This window comes from Cloeon dipterum, chromosome 2 (genome assembly GCF_949628265.1).
Source record: "Cloeon dipterum chromosome 2, ieCloDipt1.1, whole genome shotgun sequence".
Classification (NCBI taxonomy): Eukaryota; Metazoa; Arthropoda; class Insecta; order Ephemeroptera; family Baetidae; genus Cloeon; species Cloeon dipterum.
In genome coordinates, this window is record NC_088787.1 from 4,579,339 (window position 1) to 4,600,538 (window position 21,200).

The 21,200-nt window shown below is 39.8% G+C and overlaps 2 protein-coding genes across 2 annotated transcripts; both read left to right on the forward strand.

Moving 5' to 3' along the window:
- Positions 1-4,031: 4,031 nt before the first annotated feature.
- LOC135937694 (protein yellow-like) lies at positions 4,032-5,511 on the forward strand. The gene is made up of 3 exons (XM_065480880.1): positions 4,032-4,332; positions 4,387-4,986; positions 5,236-5,511. The coding sequence occupies exons 1-3, from the start codon at positions 4,195-4,197 to the stop codon at positions 5,398-5,400; spliced, it is 903 nt and encodes a 300-aa protein (XP_065336952.1). The 5' UTR covers positions 4,032-4,194; the 3' UTR covers positions 5,401-5,511.
- Positions 5,512-11,432: 5,921 nt separating this feature from the next.
- On the forward strand, positions 11,433-13,170 carry LOC135937394 (protein yellow-like). Its single transcript, XM_065480545.1, has 4 exons — positions 11,433-11,744; positions 11,964-12,545; positions 12,707-12,866; positions 12,944-13,170. The coding sequence occupies exons 1-4, from the start codon at positions 11,433-11,435 to the stop codon at positions 13,168-13,170; spliced, it is 1,281 nt and encodes a 426-aa protein (XP_065336617.1).
- Positions 13,171-21,200: the final 8,030 nt, after the last annotated feature.

Consider the following 21,200-nt stretch of genomic DNA (forward strand, 5'->3'; position numbering starts at 1 on the left):
CTTTATTGTAATGATTGTTGCTAAAATACGAAAATTCAATAAGGGTTCATGCTAGATAAACGACATCGATCATGTTAATTTATTTTAATTTCAGTAATACCAAAAAGTGAAACAGTTCAATGGGCCACCACCGACAACTTCGAGCACGTTTTCGAGTGGCCCGATGGAATGGACTACGAGTGGCCGTCGGAGGAAAAAAGGATACAGGCATTGGAAGCTGGAGCTTTAATACCAGAGAATATTGAACCTCTTTTCATGGTTGTCTACGGATCAAGGATCTTCCTCAGTCTTGTGGAAAAAAGTATTCCGGTTACTCTGGTGTCTTTACCGACGAGCAGCGCGTCCTCTGCGTCCCCAAAGCTCACTCCATTCCCTTCGTGGGACATACATGTAAGTGGGAAAATTAAAGAGTATCAATCAAAAAATGAAAACTGTCACTTTATAGTCGAATTTATTGCATTTGTATTATATTTTCATGTAAAGAGTAGTGGACTTTTTAATTTTCTGGATTTCACATGGTCAGGATGATCAGAAAATATTGTTGTTTCTTTTCAAAGAGTAGTGGTAGTTCAATCACGTTTGGCTTTTAGAAATTTGCATCCAGAAAAAAATTACTAATGAGACGAGGCAAAATAGTTTTTACATCCCTACGCAGTTGATTCTTGCGCCACCAAATGTAAAATGCACAGGTGAAAAAAGAGTCACGGAAAACGCCTGTAAAATTTTCCAAAGACACGGGTCTTAGCAAGTGTGATAGTTAAAAAATGGTTGGTAAATACATTTTGAAAACTCGGCGGGTATCTCTTAAAAATTTACAATGCCAAAAGTGATAATCCGATGAAGATTTTTCCAAAAACACATGAATTTCCTTTTTTTTCAGAGAAAGGGTAACTGCTTGGAAAAAATTGAAGAAGCAAGAGGGCTTCAAGTGGACTCTGTTGGCAGGCTGTGGGTGCTGGACAGCGGTAGCGGCAAATGCAATGCCAAATTATGGTTCATCGACTTGTCTAACATGGATCAGACTGAACTCATTCATGAATTTCAATATCGGGGGTACACGCACATGAACGACTTTGTGCTCGACGAAACGCCAAATGGAACCTTGGCCTACATCGTAAGGGGTATCGAACAACACATCATCGTGTTTAGTTTGGAAAGAAAACAATCTTGGCTGGTGGGAACTCCAGGAATGAATGTTTCATCCATTGCCTTGTCCCCTAAGGAGGAAGCGAGACAACTCTATCTTGGCAAATACAACTCCAATGAACTGTTTTCAATTTCCGTTGACGCACTTCGCAAAGGAACTCGAATTGCAAATCCGAAACTAATAGGAAAATGGAGTGTAACTCATTCATATATAATGAAGATAGACAATCACGGGACCATGTATGCCGCCTTTTGGAAAAGTACCAAAATACTTTCTTGGAATACTTCCCAATTATTTCAGGAACAGCGATTTCATGAGGTACGTCACCAACTTATATTCGAAAATTATGATCCTATTTTAGAACTTTTTTTAAACTAATGAGTAGTTTGTGCAGTTTCATTTCTTCATGTATGTTAGCCTTTGAATTTAGCTTAAATTACAACAGTCATTTTCACTTTTTAGATTGGAAATCAGGGGTTATTAAAGCCTTTTACTTTTGCTGTGGACTCGTGGGGAATCTTTTGGATGACTCAGCCTTTAAAAACAGCGACTTTCAGAAAGGAAAGATACAGACTACTAGTGGCCGCAGTTGAAAAAAGGAACGCACCATACACGCAAATCCCAGAATTAAATCACATTACGCCTGTTGCCTTGTCCTTTATGAGGAGAAAAAAATCTTCGTCGCCTGAAGAGGAACCTGCCACAACCAAGATGCAGGAGTGCAGCAGCATCCTGACAGAAAAACTGCACCAAAGTCAGCTTCTAACCATCATTCTGATCAGCGTCATCGTGTTGTCGAGTCTAATCAATCTTTGGTTCATCCTAAGGCCAAAGAGGAACAATTTATCTCGCCAAAACACCAACGCGGCCATGCATATGTCCGTTTCCTATGACAACAATGAAGACATCGGCCCCGCGGAAGAGCAGTTTGAGGAGGTCACGTATGAAATCGGGTCGCCGTCACACCCTCTTCGCCTGGTGCCTACGAGCAGGCGATTTGTTTCAGCCCGCGATCTAAGCAGTGAAAGCGATGCCAGTGAGGACGAGGATGTTGAAGAAATCAGGAGAGGCACCTCGTGCTCCAGTCGAGAATGACGACGTCGGCCTTGCTCAGCCGGAAAGACAGTACGATGAAGTTGAATCGGCCAATTCCATATAAACACAAAGGAAACTTATTTCTTCAAATGTAAATCCTTCCATGAGCTCGAGCATCATCAGATCTCAGTTCTTAATTTGAAAATAAAATAATTTAAATTATTAAAAACTGACGATTTATCCTTCATTATGTATAGCTATTAATGTTTGAAAAATATACCTTGATATTTGAAAAAGTATTTTCCGTTCAATCATTTCTTTTATTTCTCATGAATAAACTGTTTTTAACAGAACAAATATTTTACAAAACTAAAATCGAAGCCAAAATTTAAAATTAAACGATAAGTACACCAGTCAAGTAGTTGCCGTAAAAGTCAATGATTTTTAATATCTTTACTTTCTATTCTAATTTTAATAAAATTGAGATAGAAAGGAGCGTCGTATGTTGGTCACTATAGAAGGAAATACACTTTTTCTCGAGGCTCTTTGGGTCGGCTAGAAATACAAAAAAGTGAAATTGATTTCAAGTGAGGTGTATATTTTCGTGAAAAACTATTTTTTGAAACACAAAAATCTTTTCCAACGTTTGTACGGCGAATGGCTGAACCGATTTTGGTTATCAGCACTTCAAAAAAAGCAAATTAATTGAATTATGTAAAATAGCTAGATTGAGTCTGAAATCGCAGTGGAAAATGCCTTAAAAACGATTAAAACAAAAATTTTACACGTGCTGCATGAGATTTTTTACTGTTGTGTCGGCTATATGGCAACCTCTTGCGGGGCCGCAATGAGCCATCGCACGAAACTTTCGGTGACGAAAGGTTATCTTGCGGACCGCCATGTGACTCGGTTCGCGGGGCCGAGGCCACCGCACTGCACCGCTCAGTAACAGCAAACAACGAGAAGAGCAGCCGCGAGAGAGGCACGCGGGTGAGTTCGCTCTCTTGGCGATATATTTTGTTGGCGTATCGGCGGATTCAGACTCCTAAAATTACAGTATATTTACAAATTTTCTTAAGGAACGGTTCAAAAATCATTTTATTTTTACTTGGAACTATTGCAAAGAGAAATGCTTATCGTAATTATTTTAAAAACTGTCAAGCATTCAGAATCAAAATATTTTTTAGTTAAAAAATGTGTGTATAAGAATAGAAGTATATATTTCATAGTTAACGAAACATTAATTCCGAAGGGATTTTGCTTTCTCCCAGTGGGGTCCAGATTCGTGCGAGAGACGGTGTCCGGTGGAGTATGGCGCGAAATAACGGTCACGTGAAAATGCGCGAAAAAAGAAACAAGTTTTGGTCAATATTGTGACGTATAATTTGCATTGCTCTCAACTAATTGTGTCTTTTGGATCGTAAAAACAAACTCTTGACACTTGTACGGCAATCCATTGTTTCCCACATTCACACGCCATCATGGATCTGCGCAGTGCGAACCAATTTTATCGCACATCTGGACCCCGCTGGGCCGGCTGGAGATTTTCGCGATTTAATTCTCCTAACCGCAAATAAAATTTCCTCATTCATTTTAGGTGTGCATTGTGTAACGCTAAATAATTAATACATAAAAAAGGCCCGGAATCGTGAAATCAACTGTTCAATTTCCCTTTGCCTGACTGTTCCTTTTCTTGATTTAATGATTTTTGATCAAATTCAAAAATGTTTCAACAAGATAGGCATATAAAAAAGCCAGACGTGTTTTCAACCTCGTTCCCTTTCTTCGCCATTAATAAATTGTTTAAAATTTTGATTTTTTTTTTTGCTTTCAGCTCGAAGACAATGTCTCCGTTGTTAGCTTCCATCTTTTTGCTTGGCCTGTGCCTGGCAAACGCCATCAACTTCACAACCGTCTACGAGTGGGACAAATTCGATTTCATCTGGCCATCAGGAGCGGACAGTTCAAATCGACAGAAAAATTTTAATGAGGAAAATGTTTATCTTCGATACATGGCTGTTTTTGGAGAAAGGCTCTTTCTAAGCCTTTCTATGGATACCGGAATTCCCGCCAATTTGGTGTGGCTACCAACGAGCGGAAGTTCAGCTGCACCTCCAAAGCTTGCTCCTTTTCCATCCTGGAATATGCAAGTAAGTCTCTGCATTTTATTGTTTCAAGCTTTCTCATAAAACCAATCTTGCCAGAAACAAGACTACTGCGACACTATTCAGTTGGCCAAAGGTATGGAAGTGGACCCTGAAGGTCGGTTGTGGGTGCTTGATGACGGTAGAGGCAGTTGTTCAAGCAAAATTTGGATTTTCGACCTGCTCAACAACGACACAACCGAGCGCGTTCACCGATTCCCGCACAAAGTTGTCTCTTCTTCATTTGATAAAAGGTGGCTGCATGATATCGTGCTCGACAAAACACCTGACGATCAGCTTGCCTACATCGTGAACTTAAAATCTGAAGACATCGTAGTTTACAGCCGAAAGATGGACAAATCCTGGTTAGTTAAAGCACCAGGGGGAGATTGGTTTTCCTTGGCACTCTCTCCTGACAGGGAAACCACGAGACAGTTGTACCTTCTAAAATATAGTTCCAATGGACTTTATTCGGTGCCCGTGTCTGAGCTGAAGAATGAAGGCGGAATCGCCGATGTGAAATTAATCGGCGGATGGAGTGATCGACCTTACAGAATGGTATTCGACAGCGCCAACATCTTGTATGCCGCCTTTTACGAACAGAGTTACGCCTCCAAATGGAATGTTTCGGAGCCCTTTAGAGAGCAGCGATTTCATGAGGTAAGAAATATTTGTTCTGCCCGACAAATAATAAAGTTGTGTAATTACTGCATAAAAAACTTTTATATAAAAAAATTTTATCTTAAAAATCGAAACATATTTTACCATGATATTTAACTTAGTTGCCTGTTCTGCACGTTGTGTCTGTCACATGGGCCAATTTTTTTGGAAGTTTGATAGTAATTTTATGCCTCCTTATATTTTCCACTATTTATGTAAGAATCACATCAAATCCCTTCACTCTTTTAGGTTGGAACACAGGATGATTTTTGGCCATTTACTTTTGCTTTGGACACAAACGGCAGCTTATGGATGACGGAGCGAAATGAAACTGGGGGTGTGAAAAAGCATAAACTACTCAAGGCAGCTGTCGGCGCTAAACCGTATTTATTCGGCACGCCCACAGGCAAGTAAAATCCTAAAGGGTGCCCTTTTCACTTTTCTTTGCCTCATAAAATTTATATACAAATATGTTATGAGCTTAAAAATATCAAATATTATTTCTCAGTCCTATACAAATATATATTAATAAACTGTTTTGAACTAAAATATTTAATCGATATTTTATTATATTTTTCCTTTGAGAGTTAATGAAACGAATCATATGTTTTCGAGTAATTCAGTTCTTGCTTGGCTTAAATATTGCAATATTTTCCCTACTTAAAATTAAATTTGTCAAACATTCTGAAAACTTACTTAATTTGGGAACATTACTTTCTATTAAAAGGACTTTGTTAAAACAAAATCGCCAGTCACATATATTTTAGATTTTCATTTAACTAACACTCAGGATGAGGAGAATGCAAACCTCTTTGAGGCAGATTCCGGTGGATTATAATGGGGAAATGTACGTTTGACGCTGCTCGGGCCGATGGCCGCCGCTTAACCGTGGGGTGACGAGAAGCAACCCCCAATTGACGGCACGGTTGAGTTAGTAGGTGCACAAGTTCCCGCAGTGCTCAGGGACTGAGGACATCCTCTCTGACGCCTCCTCTTAATTCCCGATCACGCAAGAAGCTTTTCTTTTATAGGCTCAGAGCGTGCGAGAATGTGAAACACGTCTCGTTGTCATCATCGCCAAAATCTTCCCCTGCTTTCCCTTTAGCACACCATTACCTCGTATTCATTTGAAGCTGACCTCACCACGCATATTAACAGTTGTCATTTGTCTCGAATAGTTACCATGTTTCCACCTTTTTTTTTTGTTCTAGAAAAAATTAAAAGGAATCTAATCTTTATCCTCTTTAATTTTCTTAGTATCTTTAATTGATTTTCTAGATTTCTCTTTGTTTCATAATTTTACTTTATCAAGATCTTTTTCTCTTTGACTATTTGTCTTCATCTAGTCTTTCTAATTTTCCATCATTTTCCATTTGATGAATCAAATGGAATGCTTCCTAAAAATTGCATACAGTAAATATGCATTTCTTAAACAATCGAAAGCTAGATTGCTGCGTGTCTCCGGCTTCTGCTTGATTAATTGTGTGCTGCGTTTTTTTGCTAGTCATGCAATGAATTCCCAGAACTTCCTTATCGTGTTAATTTAAATTTAACAATTAACATTATTATTCAGACACAAATTGGCTTAAAAAGACTTACACTGAAAAAATTCACGATTTGCAATCAGAAATAGATCTGTAAAAATAAAAAAATTATTTATCAGCAATTAAATATTTTTATCAGAGCTGCTTGTTTTGGCGCATACAGTATCTATCAGATTGCAGGCTTTCTAAAGAAATGCAAGGAGTTGATCAATCTGGTGTGACGGTAAAATTGCCGCTTTTTGCTCTACGATATGGCGATTCACTACAAACCAAGGGATTTTTAATTAGGGAAATTTAAATAGCATTTGAAAAAACCTACCTTCAAGGAGCTTGAGGTGTTCAGATTTACCTTCTGCTTGAGTCACTTCACCGAGGTAATCGAAACTGATTAATTTCAACAAGCTCAATAAATGACGTCTCGAAGAAATTCCCTCTTCGCGCTGTGTATCTTGAAACGTTGGCGTTTAGTATATGGTAAGAGCTGCTGCCATAATTTTCCCAGTGACCTCTTATTTATAATTAGATTTCAAGCCGTACCGACACCGATGAGTCATTTAGACGACGAAGCGGACTTGCACTACGATTACGTCACTGCCGAGCCGCCTTCTCCGGAGCTTTATCAAAGAGCTGAGTCGTTTTCCTCGCAGATAGATATTTCTAGACACGCGCCTTCCTCTCCGGCCGAGTACGATAACGTCTGCATTGCAGATCAGGAAGTTCTATACGAAAATGTAGTTTTGGGACCTTGCACTTCGGAGCAGTACGTAGAAATGAGACCTGAATCGGTCACCTACCTGGAAGTGGAAGCAGTCTTACAAAATGAAGACGGAATTGGTTTCACAAAATAAGTGCTACTTTCATTAAATATTAATTTTAATACACATAAACGCGTATTTTGTTTCATTCAATGTTCTTCCTTGCACGTGGAAATACTTAATAGAGGAGTTTCTATTCTCGTTCATTTTTGCGGTTGAGTTAATTCCGATATCGCGGCCATATTTTATCATGCTAATTACCTCACACTGACGTCATAGACGGAGGGGGAAGTAAGCCAGACAAGCAGACAAGGGACTTAGAAAATAGCATTATTATTAGCTATAAATGTGCGGAGGGGAAATGAATGAAAATGAATCAAGTGTGCAAGGTGGTGCTCGGAAATTAAAATAAAAGCAACGATTTTCTCCTTTATTTTTCCTTATTTCCATCATTTTAACATAGGCACTAGCCTATAGTATATTAATCGAAAGTGCAGGTAACAAACTGTCAGAGTGTGCTCTCTATGGCATTTTATCTACACAAAAATCTTTAATTCAGTCAATTTTTCCTTGTACGTGTCTATACGTGCGCAACAACGGGAGGTTAAGGTCCGTTTCTGCGGTTAAGCCGGCTTCTAAACTCTAACGCAAATAACACGTACCCTGCTCCGATTTTGTCCACCGGGCATGCTCGTATTTCTTCGAAGCAGTTTTGCAACTTTTTATTTTAAAGTAAATCATCTGTTTTGCCGGGGAAATAAACAGTTCATGCGTCAAATTCACGTGAAAAGATATCGGAAAAAAGAGCAACAACTTGACCACACGAAACCGTGGATTTAAAAAAAAAGTGGCCCCCAGAGGCAGCGCTGTCGGCATATCTTGATTGTAAGTCAGAAGCCGCCTCAGACACGGAACTGGTGGCACTTGGTGTGACGTCACTGGGGGCGGGGAGAAATTCGTCCAGTTAAACAGGCACGCGCTTTGATCTTTGAGTGGCATACCGCTGGAGGGGGAACGAATGAAGGAGAGGAGGCGGAGTTTCCACATTCAAAGCCGAGAGAAGGGGTTCAGTAGTTGCCCCACTCAGACACGGCGCTGTTAGCGCTTTGAGTGACGACGTAATCGGAGGGGGAAGCAAGCACGCGACTTTGAATGGCATAGCTAAGGGTGCGGAGGGAAATGAATGAAAATTAATCAAGTGCTCAAGGTGGCGAAAAGGAAAAGTAAAATAGCGAGGAGGCTGCCGTTTTTAACGATTAAAGTGAATAAAATTTAAAACGTGGAAATATAGAAGCGTGTTTCGCATTTTTCAAGCCCCCTTTTCTCCTTAATATTTCAGTATTTATTTTCAATCATTTTAACATACATATTATTCGGCACTCTTGGCTAGGTGTATTAATCGAAAATTTATGTCGATCAAGCGTGCTCTCCATGGAATTTTATTTAGAAAAAATTAGTCAGCTCTGCTGCTTGAATTGTGGCTGCAGTTTTTCCTTGTACGTTTCTGCGTGCGCAAAGCGAGGTGTATTTCTGTTTCTGCGGTTCTATTCTTATCCATTAAACTGACGGAAACACGCATCCTGCGCTTGAAAACGCAACTGACTCACTGCCTTTTTATCAAAATCGATCAAGCGATCGGTGAAATAGTTCCGGGTTGGCAGCTATTAAAGGCGAGCTAATTGCTTTTAAAAGCCACTCGTCATTTTGCGATATTTCTGCAGTTTCGCCACCGTTTTTACCCAGCGTGCACGTTCGTATTTATCGGAGGCAGCTTTTGAATTTTAAATTAATTCACCATCTAATTAACAAATGGTTCAACTCTCGCCTAGGATAAAATTGTATTTTTGTCTGAATGTTAATTATTGTGTTCATTTTATAAAAAATATATTCTTTTTTTTAAAAAAAAGCCATTTCAGGTCATTTTTATTTAATTTTTCAGTTCAGAAACGTCTGAGTCATGAATGCCTGCTTCTTTGTCAACGTTTTGCTCCACCTTTCATTGGCCACCGCCGTAAACTTCACGCAAGTCTACGGGAGGCCGTCGGAGGCGAGCAGGACACAGGCCTTGGAAGATAGAACTTTCGAACCAGAGAATGTCAAGCCACTTTACAATAGCTTGCTCATAACGGTTCCTCGGAGAAAATGTAAGTTAGCTCGGAACGCTCTGGAAAAATTTAAATGCCAATAATAGAATTGATTATTTTTAAGTTCCATTTAATGCATGGCATATAAAGTTTATGAGTCTTTTTAAAAGCATTTATGCTAAATATTTATTAGTTTTGTTTATTTAAATGACAGAGTGAGATCAGCATCAATTAATTTATTCTTATTTCAGCTACGCGAGCCATTCAAACCATCGCTACCGTTTCCCAAACCAAACCAACGCCTGTAACCAGCACAACCAGCACAGAACGAAGCAGCTTGTCTATTCCGACCACAACAACATTTTTGACGCTTGCTGAGAAAACTGCCACAACCGAGGTGCCGGAGAGCAGCACCCTGACAGAAAAATTGTTCCAAAATCGGCTTTTTATCATCATTCTGATCTGCTTCATCGTGTTCAGCGTAATCTTGTTTGGTCTTATCATTATTTGTATTTGGCTCCTCCTGAGAAAGAAAAGAATCAACTCCCTTCCGCCAAACACCAACGAGGCCCAGGAATTGTCTGTTATCGCTGACGACGGCCCCGAGGAAGTGCTGTACGAGGAAGTAAAACACGACCAGGCCGCTCCCCCTGCTGCTCCTAGTCTCTACGAGCGGCCGATTATTCTCAGCCCCCGATCGGCGAGAAGAGTGAAAGCGATGCCTGCAAGGCAGAGGACTTTCGAGAAATTCGGAGAGGCGCCTCGTGCTCCAGTCGAGTCAGACGACGACGGCCCTGCCCTACCGGATCCTTCCACGAGACCACGTTGCGAAGACAATGATACTTCCGAGTCTGCGCAATAACTGAAACTCCTGCCATGAGCAACATCGAATCTCGATTCTTAATCTATATGAATATAATAATTTAAACTTATTTTGCGGTTCATAGATGCATTATCTATACATGTATCATATATTTTTAGGAACAATAAAGAAAAATTTCTAATTACTTTTTTTCCGTCACCTTTCGGCCCCTCCCAAGCTGTGCCTGAGAAGGTCGCGTGCCTGCCGGCCAGCCACAGCGTCTCCCTGCTTTCCCCTTCCCCCAATGCCGCTGACGTCACCAGTCTCTGAATCCACAAATCGCAAGCAAAAACTAGAAAATCTACTGTGGACGCAACAAGAGTCGACGATCCTTTATTTCCCTCCAGGGTTGCAGGTCAACCTTTCGTGAGAATTTATTTGCTCGCCTTTGGGAACCTCGTCTCTTTTCTGTATCATTTAGGAACCATTCAAAGTGTAAATTATTTTAATATTAATACAATAAACCATTGCAGTAATAAAGAAAAGGCACCAAATTGAAATATTTCGTAGTTCAAAAACACAAAAAAACCACAACTTCTGAGGATTTCACTCAATGGTTTTAAAGTTGCCGCCAGAAGCAGCGTTCTCGCCTCAGCCTGTTTGTGTTAGTTCAGAAGCCGCTTCAGACACGGCGCTGAAGGCACTACTTGGCGTGATGTCACTAGGGGCGGGGAGAAATTCGTCCAGTTAAACAGGCACGCGACTATGAATGGCATAGCCAAATGAGCGGAGGGGAAATGAATGAAAATGAATCAAGTGCACAAGAAGGCGTTAGGAAAAGAAAAATAAAAACGAGGAGGCTGCCGTTTTGAGTATATTCCTTGTTTTCAGACATTCAGAGCGGACCGACGCGCATAAAATCTAAAAGATTAAAATATAATTGCATGTTTCGCATTTATCGAGCCATATTACCCATTAATTTTATCTTTCGGTGTTTTTTATCCATCGAGGCAGGTTCGTAATTTTTGGATACTTTTTGTCATATCAAGCAGTTATTTGTGAAGAACTTCATTGATTTCTAAATAAATACATGAAAAGCACATTGACCTGATTGTTTAGGATGAAATTTTGGTTCTGTTTATTAAATATAAATATCAAAGGGAATGCCCCCCTTCCATTCAATACGCTAAACAAACAAATAATAAAATAGCATTTTTATTAAACATTTTACTACTTTATTCATTTCAGAAACGTTAGAGTCATGAATTCTTTCGCATTTGTTATCATTTTGCTCCAACTTTCCTTGGCCAACGCCGCCAACTTCACGCAAGTCTTCGAGTGGCCCGATGGAATGGACTACGAGTGGCCCTCTGAGGCGAGCAGGACAAACGCCTTGAATGAAAGAACTTTCAAACCAGAGAATATTCAACCTCGTTACATGGCTGTCTACGGAACAAGAATCTTCCTCAGTTTGTATAGATATGGCATTCCGGCGACTCTGGTATCTTTGCCGACGAGCAGCGCGTCCTCTGCGTCCCCAAAGCTCACTCCAGTTCCTTCGTGGGACATGCATGTAAGTGTATGGGTAAAGAGTAACAAAATCAAATGTTCTCGTTGAAAACAATGTCATTCACGTTGTCAGCATAAACACAAAATATCTTCTTAAGACACATTTATGTATGAATGTGAAATAATAGTTTAAAAATTAATTTTTTTTCTCTTTAGAGTTACTGATTGTGTCAAAAGCGTAAAAAAAATTTGTTTTAAAAGGCAACAATATGATTTTTTGCAGGGAGAAATGGATTGCAACAAAATCCAGGCTGCAAGGGGGTTGGAAGTTGACTCGATTGGAAGGCTGTGGGTGCTGGACAACGGTAGCGAGAATTGCAAATCCAAACTATGGACCATCGACTTGGTCAACAACGATCACACCGAAGTCATTCATCGTTTTCCTTTTCCTTTTTACTATCACTATAGCATTAACGACTTGGTGCTAGATGAAACGCCCAACGAAACCTTGGCCTACATCTCGTGGAGGGGAGTGATCGTTTTTAGTTTGGAAAGGAACCAATCTTGGATAGTGGACACACCAGGAATAAAGGTCGATTCCATTGCCCTGTCCCCTAAGGAGGAACCGAGACAGCTCTACCTTGGCAAACGCTATTCCAATGAGTTGTACTCAATTTCCGTTTCCGCACTACGCAACGGAACTCGAACTGCAAATCTACAACTAATCGGAAGATGGACTGAAAAACATAATGCGTACAGGATGTTGATGAACAACCACGGGACAATTTACACTGCATTTCTGTGGAGACACGACGTATCCTCATATAATACTTCGCAGCCATTCCAGGAGCAGCGTTTTCATGACGTATGTTATGTCATCATTTCAAATAAGATATTTTTTATTTTATTATAAAATTCACTTTAGCCATTTGTCTACGTTTTAAATTGATTAGTTGAGCGTCTATTTGTTCAATTTTTATCTTTGATCTTTTCTAAAATGACAATACAGTCCGTTACACTTTTTAGTTTGGAGATCTGATGGCCATTTGGCCGTTTACTTTTGCTTTGGACTCGTCGGGAACCTTTTGGATGACTGAGAAAAAGGGAACAGCGTACAAGTCAAAGTTCAGACTACTAAAGGCAGCAGTCGGTGCTGAGTCATACATGAGCGAACCTCCGAAAACAGGTAATTTACCTCGGAAAAATATAGATATTCCCTGAAATACTTTCAACCATCGCGTGATATTTTAAAATGTATTAAAGACGGACGTTTCACCGGAAAAAGGCAAATTGACTACTCTGCTTTGATCGGCTCGCTCGCCCTCTTATTGGTCTTCAGCTGCATTGTCAACCTCTGGTTCACCCTGAGGATGAGAAATTCGAAAAATTCCAACGAGCAGCGCAACGCTGGTGCCGAGGAAATGGAACTGCCAACTGCCCTAAATCATGTCTCAACGGAAATGGAGGACGAGGAACCGTTGCTGAGATGACTTACTAGTAAAAATGAACCTTCAGTTTGAACTGTAATTTAATTTTAAATGACTTTCAACCAGATTTTCTATTTAAGCTAAATAAAAAGGAAAATGTCAATATATTTCAATTTTTAAATTTTGATACCAGCTCGACCGAATCCATTTTTACGGGTTAATTGAGTTCTATAGCCAAATATCAAGCAACTCTGTTGAAGTGCTGCACGTTAGCTGCAGTCAAAATTCAATTTAAAATAATTGGAAAGATTGTAAAGAAAAAATGAAGTTTAATATTTATCACAGAAGATAAACCCTTCTATTTAAAAGCAACTCATCCTGCTGCGACACATCTGCAGTTTTTATCCACCGAGAGGCAGGTTCATAATTTTTGGATACTTTTTATCATATCAAGCAGTTGTTTGTGAAGAACTTTATTGATTGTTAAATAAATACATAAATAGCACATTGATCTAATTGTTTAGGATGAAATTGTGGTTCTGTTTATTAAATATAAATATCAAAGGGAATGCCCCCCTTCCATTCAATACGCTACACAAACCAACCACAGAATATCGTTTTTTAAAAATTATTTACCACTTTATTCATTTTAGAAACGTTTGAGTCATGAATCCTTTCGTCTTTGCCATCATTTTACTTCCCCTTTCCTTGTCCACCGCCGCCAACTTCACGCAAGTCTTCGAGTGGCAGAATGGAATGGACTACGAGTGGCCTTCTGAGGCAAGCAGGACAAACGCCTTGAATGAAAGAACTTTCAAACCAGAGAAAAGTGCACCTATTTTCATGGCTGTGTACGGAACAAGGATCTTTTTCAGCCTTGAGAAATTTAGTGATTATGGTAATTTTATTCCGGTAAGTCTGGGGTTTCTCTGCCGACGAGCAGCACATCCTCTGCCTCTGCGTCCCCGAAACTCGCTGCATTCCCTTCGTGGGACATGCATGTAAGTGTGAAAAGTAAAGATTAACAATCAAATGTGCATATTGAAAACAGTAAATTTTTAATTTAATAGATTTTTTCCTTTTTCATGAAATGGCCTTGAAATTTTTTAAAAATGGTTTGGATTGAATATTCTGGTTAGGATCAACAGATTCAACACAAAATATTTTTATTTTCTTTCAAGAAGATTATAGTTCAATCACGTGATGCTTTTGGGAATCTGCAACATAAATAAAATAGAAATACACCACAGTGGTGTTGCCACAAGACAACCATTTATATACGAAAATCGTCAAAATTCATTTTTGATCCTATAAGAGAGTATTAGTAAAAAAAAAAAGATTGAATTAAAATTTCAATAAAGATTTTTCAAAAACGAAACAATGTCCTTTTTGCAGGAATATGGAGGTTGCAACAAAATTGAAGAAGCAAGAGGGCTGGAAGTTGACGCCAATGGCAGACTGTGGGTTCTGGACAGCGGTCGCAGATATTGCAATTCCAAACTATGGACCATCGACCTAACCAACAACGATCGGACCAAACTTATTCACCGGTTTTCATTTCGCGGCTGGTTGCACGACTTGGCGCTAGACGAAACGCCCAACGATACCTTTGCCTACATCTCGCGGTGGGATCATCAACACATTGTTGTATATAGTTTGGAAATAAATCAATCTTGGATTGTCATTACGCGACGAATAAAGGTTTTTTCCATTGCTCTGTCCCCTAAGGAGGAACCAAAACAGCTCTACTTTGGTGAATGGAACTCCAATGAACTGTATTCAATTTCCGTCACCGAACTTCGCAACGGAAATCGATCTGCAAATCCGAAATTAATCGGAGAATGGACTGCAATACCATATAGAATGCTGGTTGACAGTCAAAAGATCATGTATGCCGCCTTTTGGGGGAAGAATTACACTTCCTCGTGGAACACTTCCCAGTCATTTCACGAGCAGCGTTTTTATGAGGTAGGACATCACTTTAAATATAGATATTTGTGATTCTATTAGAGATTGATCTAAATTTATGGTCAACATTTTCACTTTTTTTTAAATTCGAGAGATGCATTTAATTTCTTAGATATTAACCTTTGGTCTTGCCTATAATTACAACAGTCCGTTACACTTCTCAGGCTAGAATGCGGGGTAATAGTTGGCCGTTTACTTTCACTTTGGATTCGTCGGGAACCTTTTGGATGACTGAGCTTAATAAAACAGCGAATCTGATACCAAGGTACAGGCTACTAAAGGCCGCAAAACCATACAGCTTTGAGGACTCGACAGGTAATCTTGCTCTGAACATGAACATAGTTTGCTTAAAAACTTTTTAACCGTTGAAGTTTTTATGTATTTAATGTAAGCCAAAGACGAGTGCTTTGTATTTTGTAAGGTTTGTTGCTAAAAAACGACGAATAAAAAAGAATTCATGCTAGATAAAAATAAAAGTTTGAGTTATTTTTTTATCAGTTACAACAGCGAGACCAACCACCACAACCATTTCCCCTAAGACCGAACCAACGCCTGCTAGTTTGTCCTTTCCGACTACAACAGCTACGACACCTGAATCACCGCCCGTAACAACCACGACCTCAACTCAAATTCATGAAACAACCGAAATAATTGAAGAAACCAACGCCTCCAGCACGCAACTCCCAGAATTCAATCACCCTACGCCTGTTAATTTGTCCAATGTGACTACAACAGCTACGACATCTGAATCAACGCTCGTAACAACCACAACTTTGACCCAAATTCATGAAACGACCGAAATATTTGAAAAAAGCTACGCCCCGAGCACGCTACTCCCAGAAACACATCACAGTACGCCTGTTAGCTTGTATATTTCAACGACAACAACTACAGCACCTGAATCACCGCCCGTAACAGCCACGACTTCAACTCAACTTCATGAAACAACCGAAATAGTTGAAGAAACCAACGCCTCCAGCGCACAACTCCCAGAATTCAATCACACTACGCCTGTTAACCTTTACATTCTGACCAGAAAAAAATCTTCGACGCCTGCTAAGGAAAATGTCGCAACCGAGGTGCAGGAGAGCAGCATCCTGACAGCAACATTGCACCAATCTCAGCTGTTAAACATCATTCTGATCTGCATCATCGTGTTCTGCGTAATCTTGTTTAGTCTTAAAAATTTTTGGCTCACCCTGGGACCGAAGAGGAAAAATTCCCCTCCGAAAAACACCAACGAGGCCCAGGAAATGTCCGTTTTCCGTGACAACCACGATGTCCAAGATGAGAATCCGAAAAGTGCCGGCGTACCTTCCGTTCCGGATGAGTGCGACGACGTCAGCCCTGCTCAACCGGAACCTCTGCAAGATAACGTTGCACCGACACCTTACACGTCTTTAGATTGCGAAGAAAATCCTCCTGAGTCTGCACAGCACAATACCTGAAAATCCTTTCATGAGCACCATCGGAAATCGATACTATACTTATTATGTATATAAAAAATTAAACCTATTGACGAATTTGAGTGTAATTATAAGAAGAAATAAACAAAAATTTAAGCTTGTTATATTTATCATATTTGTTGAAAACGGCTTTAAAGTAGTCAGTGTGTAAAAGAAAGTAATTTTTAATTTCTCTGGTTTTAAATAAAAAAATTTTAAAGCGTTATGTTGGCGGGATGGAAATGAGATTTCTGATTTCTTCAGCAGAATATGTTACAACCACATTGATAAAAATTGAGGGAAAAACACAAGGATAGAGCAAATCTCATGTTTTAAGCAGATTAAAACCCTTAAATTGAGCGGTTGAATTTGCAATTATTCCGGCGGCAGGGCTGACTTTGGTTTCTTATAGTATCTCTGACGCATAACAAACATCCTGCTTATGAAAATTATCCAAGTTCTTTTATGATAAACCAATTAATTTTTAGGATTAATTAAAAATTAAATAAATGACCATTAGAGTCGGTGAATTTTGTTAAAAAAAAAAACTAAAACGAGTGATTGACGGACGACGGTTAATTGACACAGGTCTCACACAGTACATTTTAAAAAACGAGAGATCATTCCATTTTTTTCTAATTTCTCTGTAATTATTATGCGTGCTGAAAAACCAAGAAAGTCAAGAGATGCAAAAGCTTGATCGCATGAAACCGTGGATTTTATTCGATGGTTTTAAAGTGGCCGCCAGAGGCAGCATTGTCGCCACAGCCTGATTGTGTTAGTTAAAAAGCTGCCTCAGACACGGCGCTGGTGGCACTCGCATGACGTCATTGGGGCGGGGAGAAAATCAGCCAGACCAACAGGCACACGCGACTTTGTACTTGAATGGCATACCGCTGGAGGGGGAACGAATGAGGCAGAGAAGGCGGATCTTGCACATTCAAAGCCAAGAGAAGGGGCCTGACGTTAGTTCAGCAGATGCCCCACTCACTTGTCAGACACGGCGCTGTTGGCTCTTGGTGTAACGTCAGCGGGGTGTGGAGAAAATCAGCCAAATGAAGTGGCAGGCGCAGGCACGCGACTATGAATGGCATAGCCAAGTGAGCGGAGGGGAAATGAATGGAGAGCACTAGGAGGCGCTGGGAAAAGTTCAAATAAAAGCGAGGAGGCTGCCGTTTTGTGAATATTCGTTATTTTTAGACATTCAGAGCGGACCGACGCGCATAAAATCTAAAAGATAAAAATATTTTTGCTTCTTTCGTATTTATTGAGCCATATTTCCCCTGAACTTTTCAGTATTTCCATAATTTTCACATATTATTCGGCACTGACCTTATGTATTAACCGAACGAACTGTCTGCGCTATGTCTGTCTCTCTACATATGGAATTTTATTTAGAAAAAATCTAGCAATCAGACAGCTCTGCTGCTTGAAATGTAGCTTCGATTTTTCCTTGTTCTTGTGTCTACGTGCGCAAGCGAGTTGCAGGCCTGTTCCTGCGGTTTTGCCGACTTTGATAGCAGCCAATTTTATCACCCTCTCTGACGCAAATAAATTTCCTGCTTGAAAATCGAACGCAATCCCCACAAGAAGTGCTTTCAAACTGCTTCACTTGAGTTGAAAACTCATTTCCTTTATTGTTCGAGTTTCAGGCCTGCTTCTATTCTTAAATTAACCTCTGACGCAAACACGCATGACTCACGCAGAGTAGAATTTATATAAAGAGTTGAAATAATGACTTCTCTCGCAATGACCATCCGAAAAAAAAGATAAATTCTTCTTTGTTGTTCAGCCAGCTCTCGTTTTTAAAGTATTCTCCCGCGTTCCAAGGCAACAGGAGCTCATGCTTCTGCGGTTATAGGCCGCGGCTTCTATTTTATAGCAACTTCTTATCGACCTCTGACGCAAAACATAATAATGTGCCTGCGTTGGGTGCGCAGGAGTTTATTGCGACTTTATTTTGGTTAATCGCCTTCTGCGTATTCAAACTTTTATCTGAATTTTGACATAGCCAAGTTAAAATTAAGTTCCGGGTAGGCCTGCTATTAAAGGCGAGCTACTTTCTTTAGAAAACCACCAATCTTTCTGCGACACCAGCTGCAGTTTCGCCTCCGTTTTTATCCACCAAGCAGGTTCGTATTTCTTAATTAGCAACTTTTTTATTTAAAAATTCATTCGTCTTATAATAAACACATGGCCTTGGGATAAAACTGTCTTGTTTCATTTTCTGTCCTTACCGCTTTCTCTCAAATATAAATGCATTTTAATCAAATCTTTTCTCACTTTTTTCAGTTAGGAAACGTTCAAGTCATGAATCTGTTCTTCTTTTGCATCGTTTTGCTTCCCCTTTCATTGACAATCGCCGCCAACTTGACTCAAGTCTACCAGTGGAATGAAATGGACTACGTGTGGCCCTCCGAGGAGACAAGGACAAAGGCCTTGAAAGATAGAACTTTCAGACCGGAGAATATTGAACCTCGTTACATGGCTGTTTACGGAACTAGGATCTTCATCAGCCTGCATAAAAATTATGGCATTCCGGCGACTTTAGTTACATTGCCGACTAGCAGCGCGTCCTCTGCACCTCCGAAGCTCACTCCATTTCCTTTGTTGGACATGCACGTAAGTGTTTAGAAAAATATAAAAATCAAATTAAATTCATCCACCAAAAATTGCCATTTTTTACTCCGATTTTAAAGATATTTTTCAATTTGCATGACATCCCAGCTTGTAATTTGTAAGTTCAAAAAGGCAAAAATATGTTTTTTGTAGGGAAAGGATGGCTGCAGCAAAATTCAAGATGCAAAAGGGCTGCAAGTCGACTCCGTTGGCAGGCTGTGGGTGCTGGACAGCGGTAGCAACAATTGCAATGCCAAAATATGGGCCATCAACTTGTCCAACAACGACGACACGAAACTAATTCATCGTTTTTCTTTTTTCTCTTACATGCACGACTTGGTGCTAAACGAAATGCCCAACGAAACGCTGGCCTACATTGCGCGGTGGGAAGAAGAACACATTGTCGTGTTTAGCTTGGAAAGAAAAGAACATTGGTTTGTGTACACGCCAAGAATGAAGGTTTCTTCCATTGCCCTCTCACCTAAGAGTAAGGAGGAACCGAAACAGCTCTACCTTACCAACTCCTACTCCAATGAACTGTTGTCAATTTCCGCTGTCGCACTTCGCAAAGGAATTCGAATTGCAAATCCAAAACTAACCGGAAAGTGGAAAGCGAGACCATACAGAATACTGATGGACGATCACGGGACCATGTATGCCACCTTTTGGGAGGAAAACTACATACTTTCATGGAATACTTCCCAGCCTTTTCAGGAGCAGCCGTTTTATGAGGTAACGTCACCAATTTAAATCAGAAATTTTCACAACAATACGGCAACGTAGCGATAATTTTTCCATATAGTAAAACAAAACCAATTCTCCGACAGTTGAATCAGTTCATTTTTTTCTAAACATTATGCAAAATTTATAATTTTTAACCCAATTTTCCTTGTGATTATTTTCCTTCGTGATTATAAAAGAGAATGACTTTTTTATGTGTCAACTTTTTCACTATTTTAAATTGGAGAGATGTATGTACAGTTGTATTTCTTCTATCTTAATCTTTGGTCTCGGCTCAAATGACAACAGTCCATGAAATACATCTTTCAGGTTGGAAAGCTGAAAACTGAATGGCCGTTTACTTTTTCCTCGGACTCTTTGGGGACATTTTGGATGACTGATTGTGAGCTTAATAAAAAAGCGCCAAAGCCAAGGTGCAGGCTACTAAAATCTGCAGTCGATGTGAAGCAATCCTACACCAGTGATTCTCCAACGACAGGTATTTTTACGCTGACAAAATAATATAATTCCGGAAGTTCTAGCACCCATCATCAAGATGTATAAACCATGTTTTTATGTTTTAAATATTCAGTTCTAGACGCCTCCACTCTTCCTTCCACCACTGTTACACCCAAATGTACATGCGAAGAAGAAAGGCAAACGGAAGGATCTCTACACTTCCTTGCTGCTCTGCTGTTCCGCAATAAAATCACTTTGAACCTAAACTCTGCATTGATCGGCTCGCTCGCCTTCTTCCTGGTCTTGAGCTGCATTATCAATCTCTGGCTCTCCATGAGGATGAGAAAATTGCAAAATTCCAACGAGCAGTGCAACGCAGGCGTCGTGGAAATGGAAATGCCCACTGTCCCGAATCCTGTCTCGCCGGAAATGGTGCACGAGGAAGTCGAAAATGATTTGTATGGCGTCTTCCCGGCTCCGGCCTCTCGACCAAGGCTGTGAGAAACCCAAAACTTCCGCCTTCCGCTCCTGCTGAGAATAGCACTTTTCTAATTATTTATTAATTAAATTGCATTTTTGTGTACTTTAATCACGAATAAAATATTTTCTACTTAAAAAAATATTCTTTAGGATTATTCATCACTTTTAAATTGAAATTTAATTTAAAAAATATTCAACCTGCACTACATTTAAGTCAGGCCGGTTGCATAGTAAGAAATCATTTGCAAAGTCATTAAATTAAATAAAAACAGAGCAAGCAATTTGATGTAACCGAAAGATTTTCACAAGCGTCAAATATGATAGAGTGAACTTAATTTTGAATCGAAAAAAATTCGGATTGGGTTTAAGGCAGTCTTTTCCAGAGCAGCTCCCGTTTTTCTG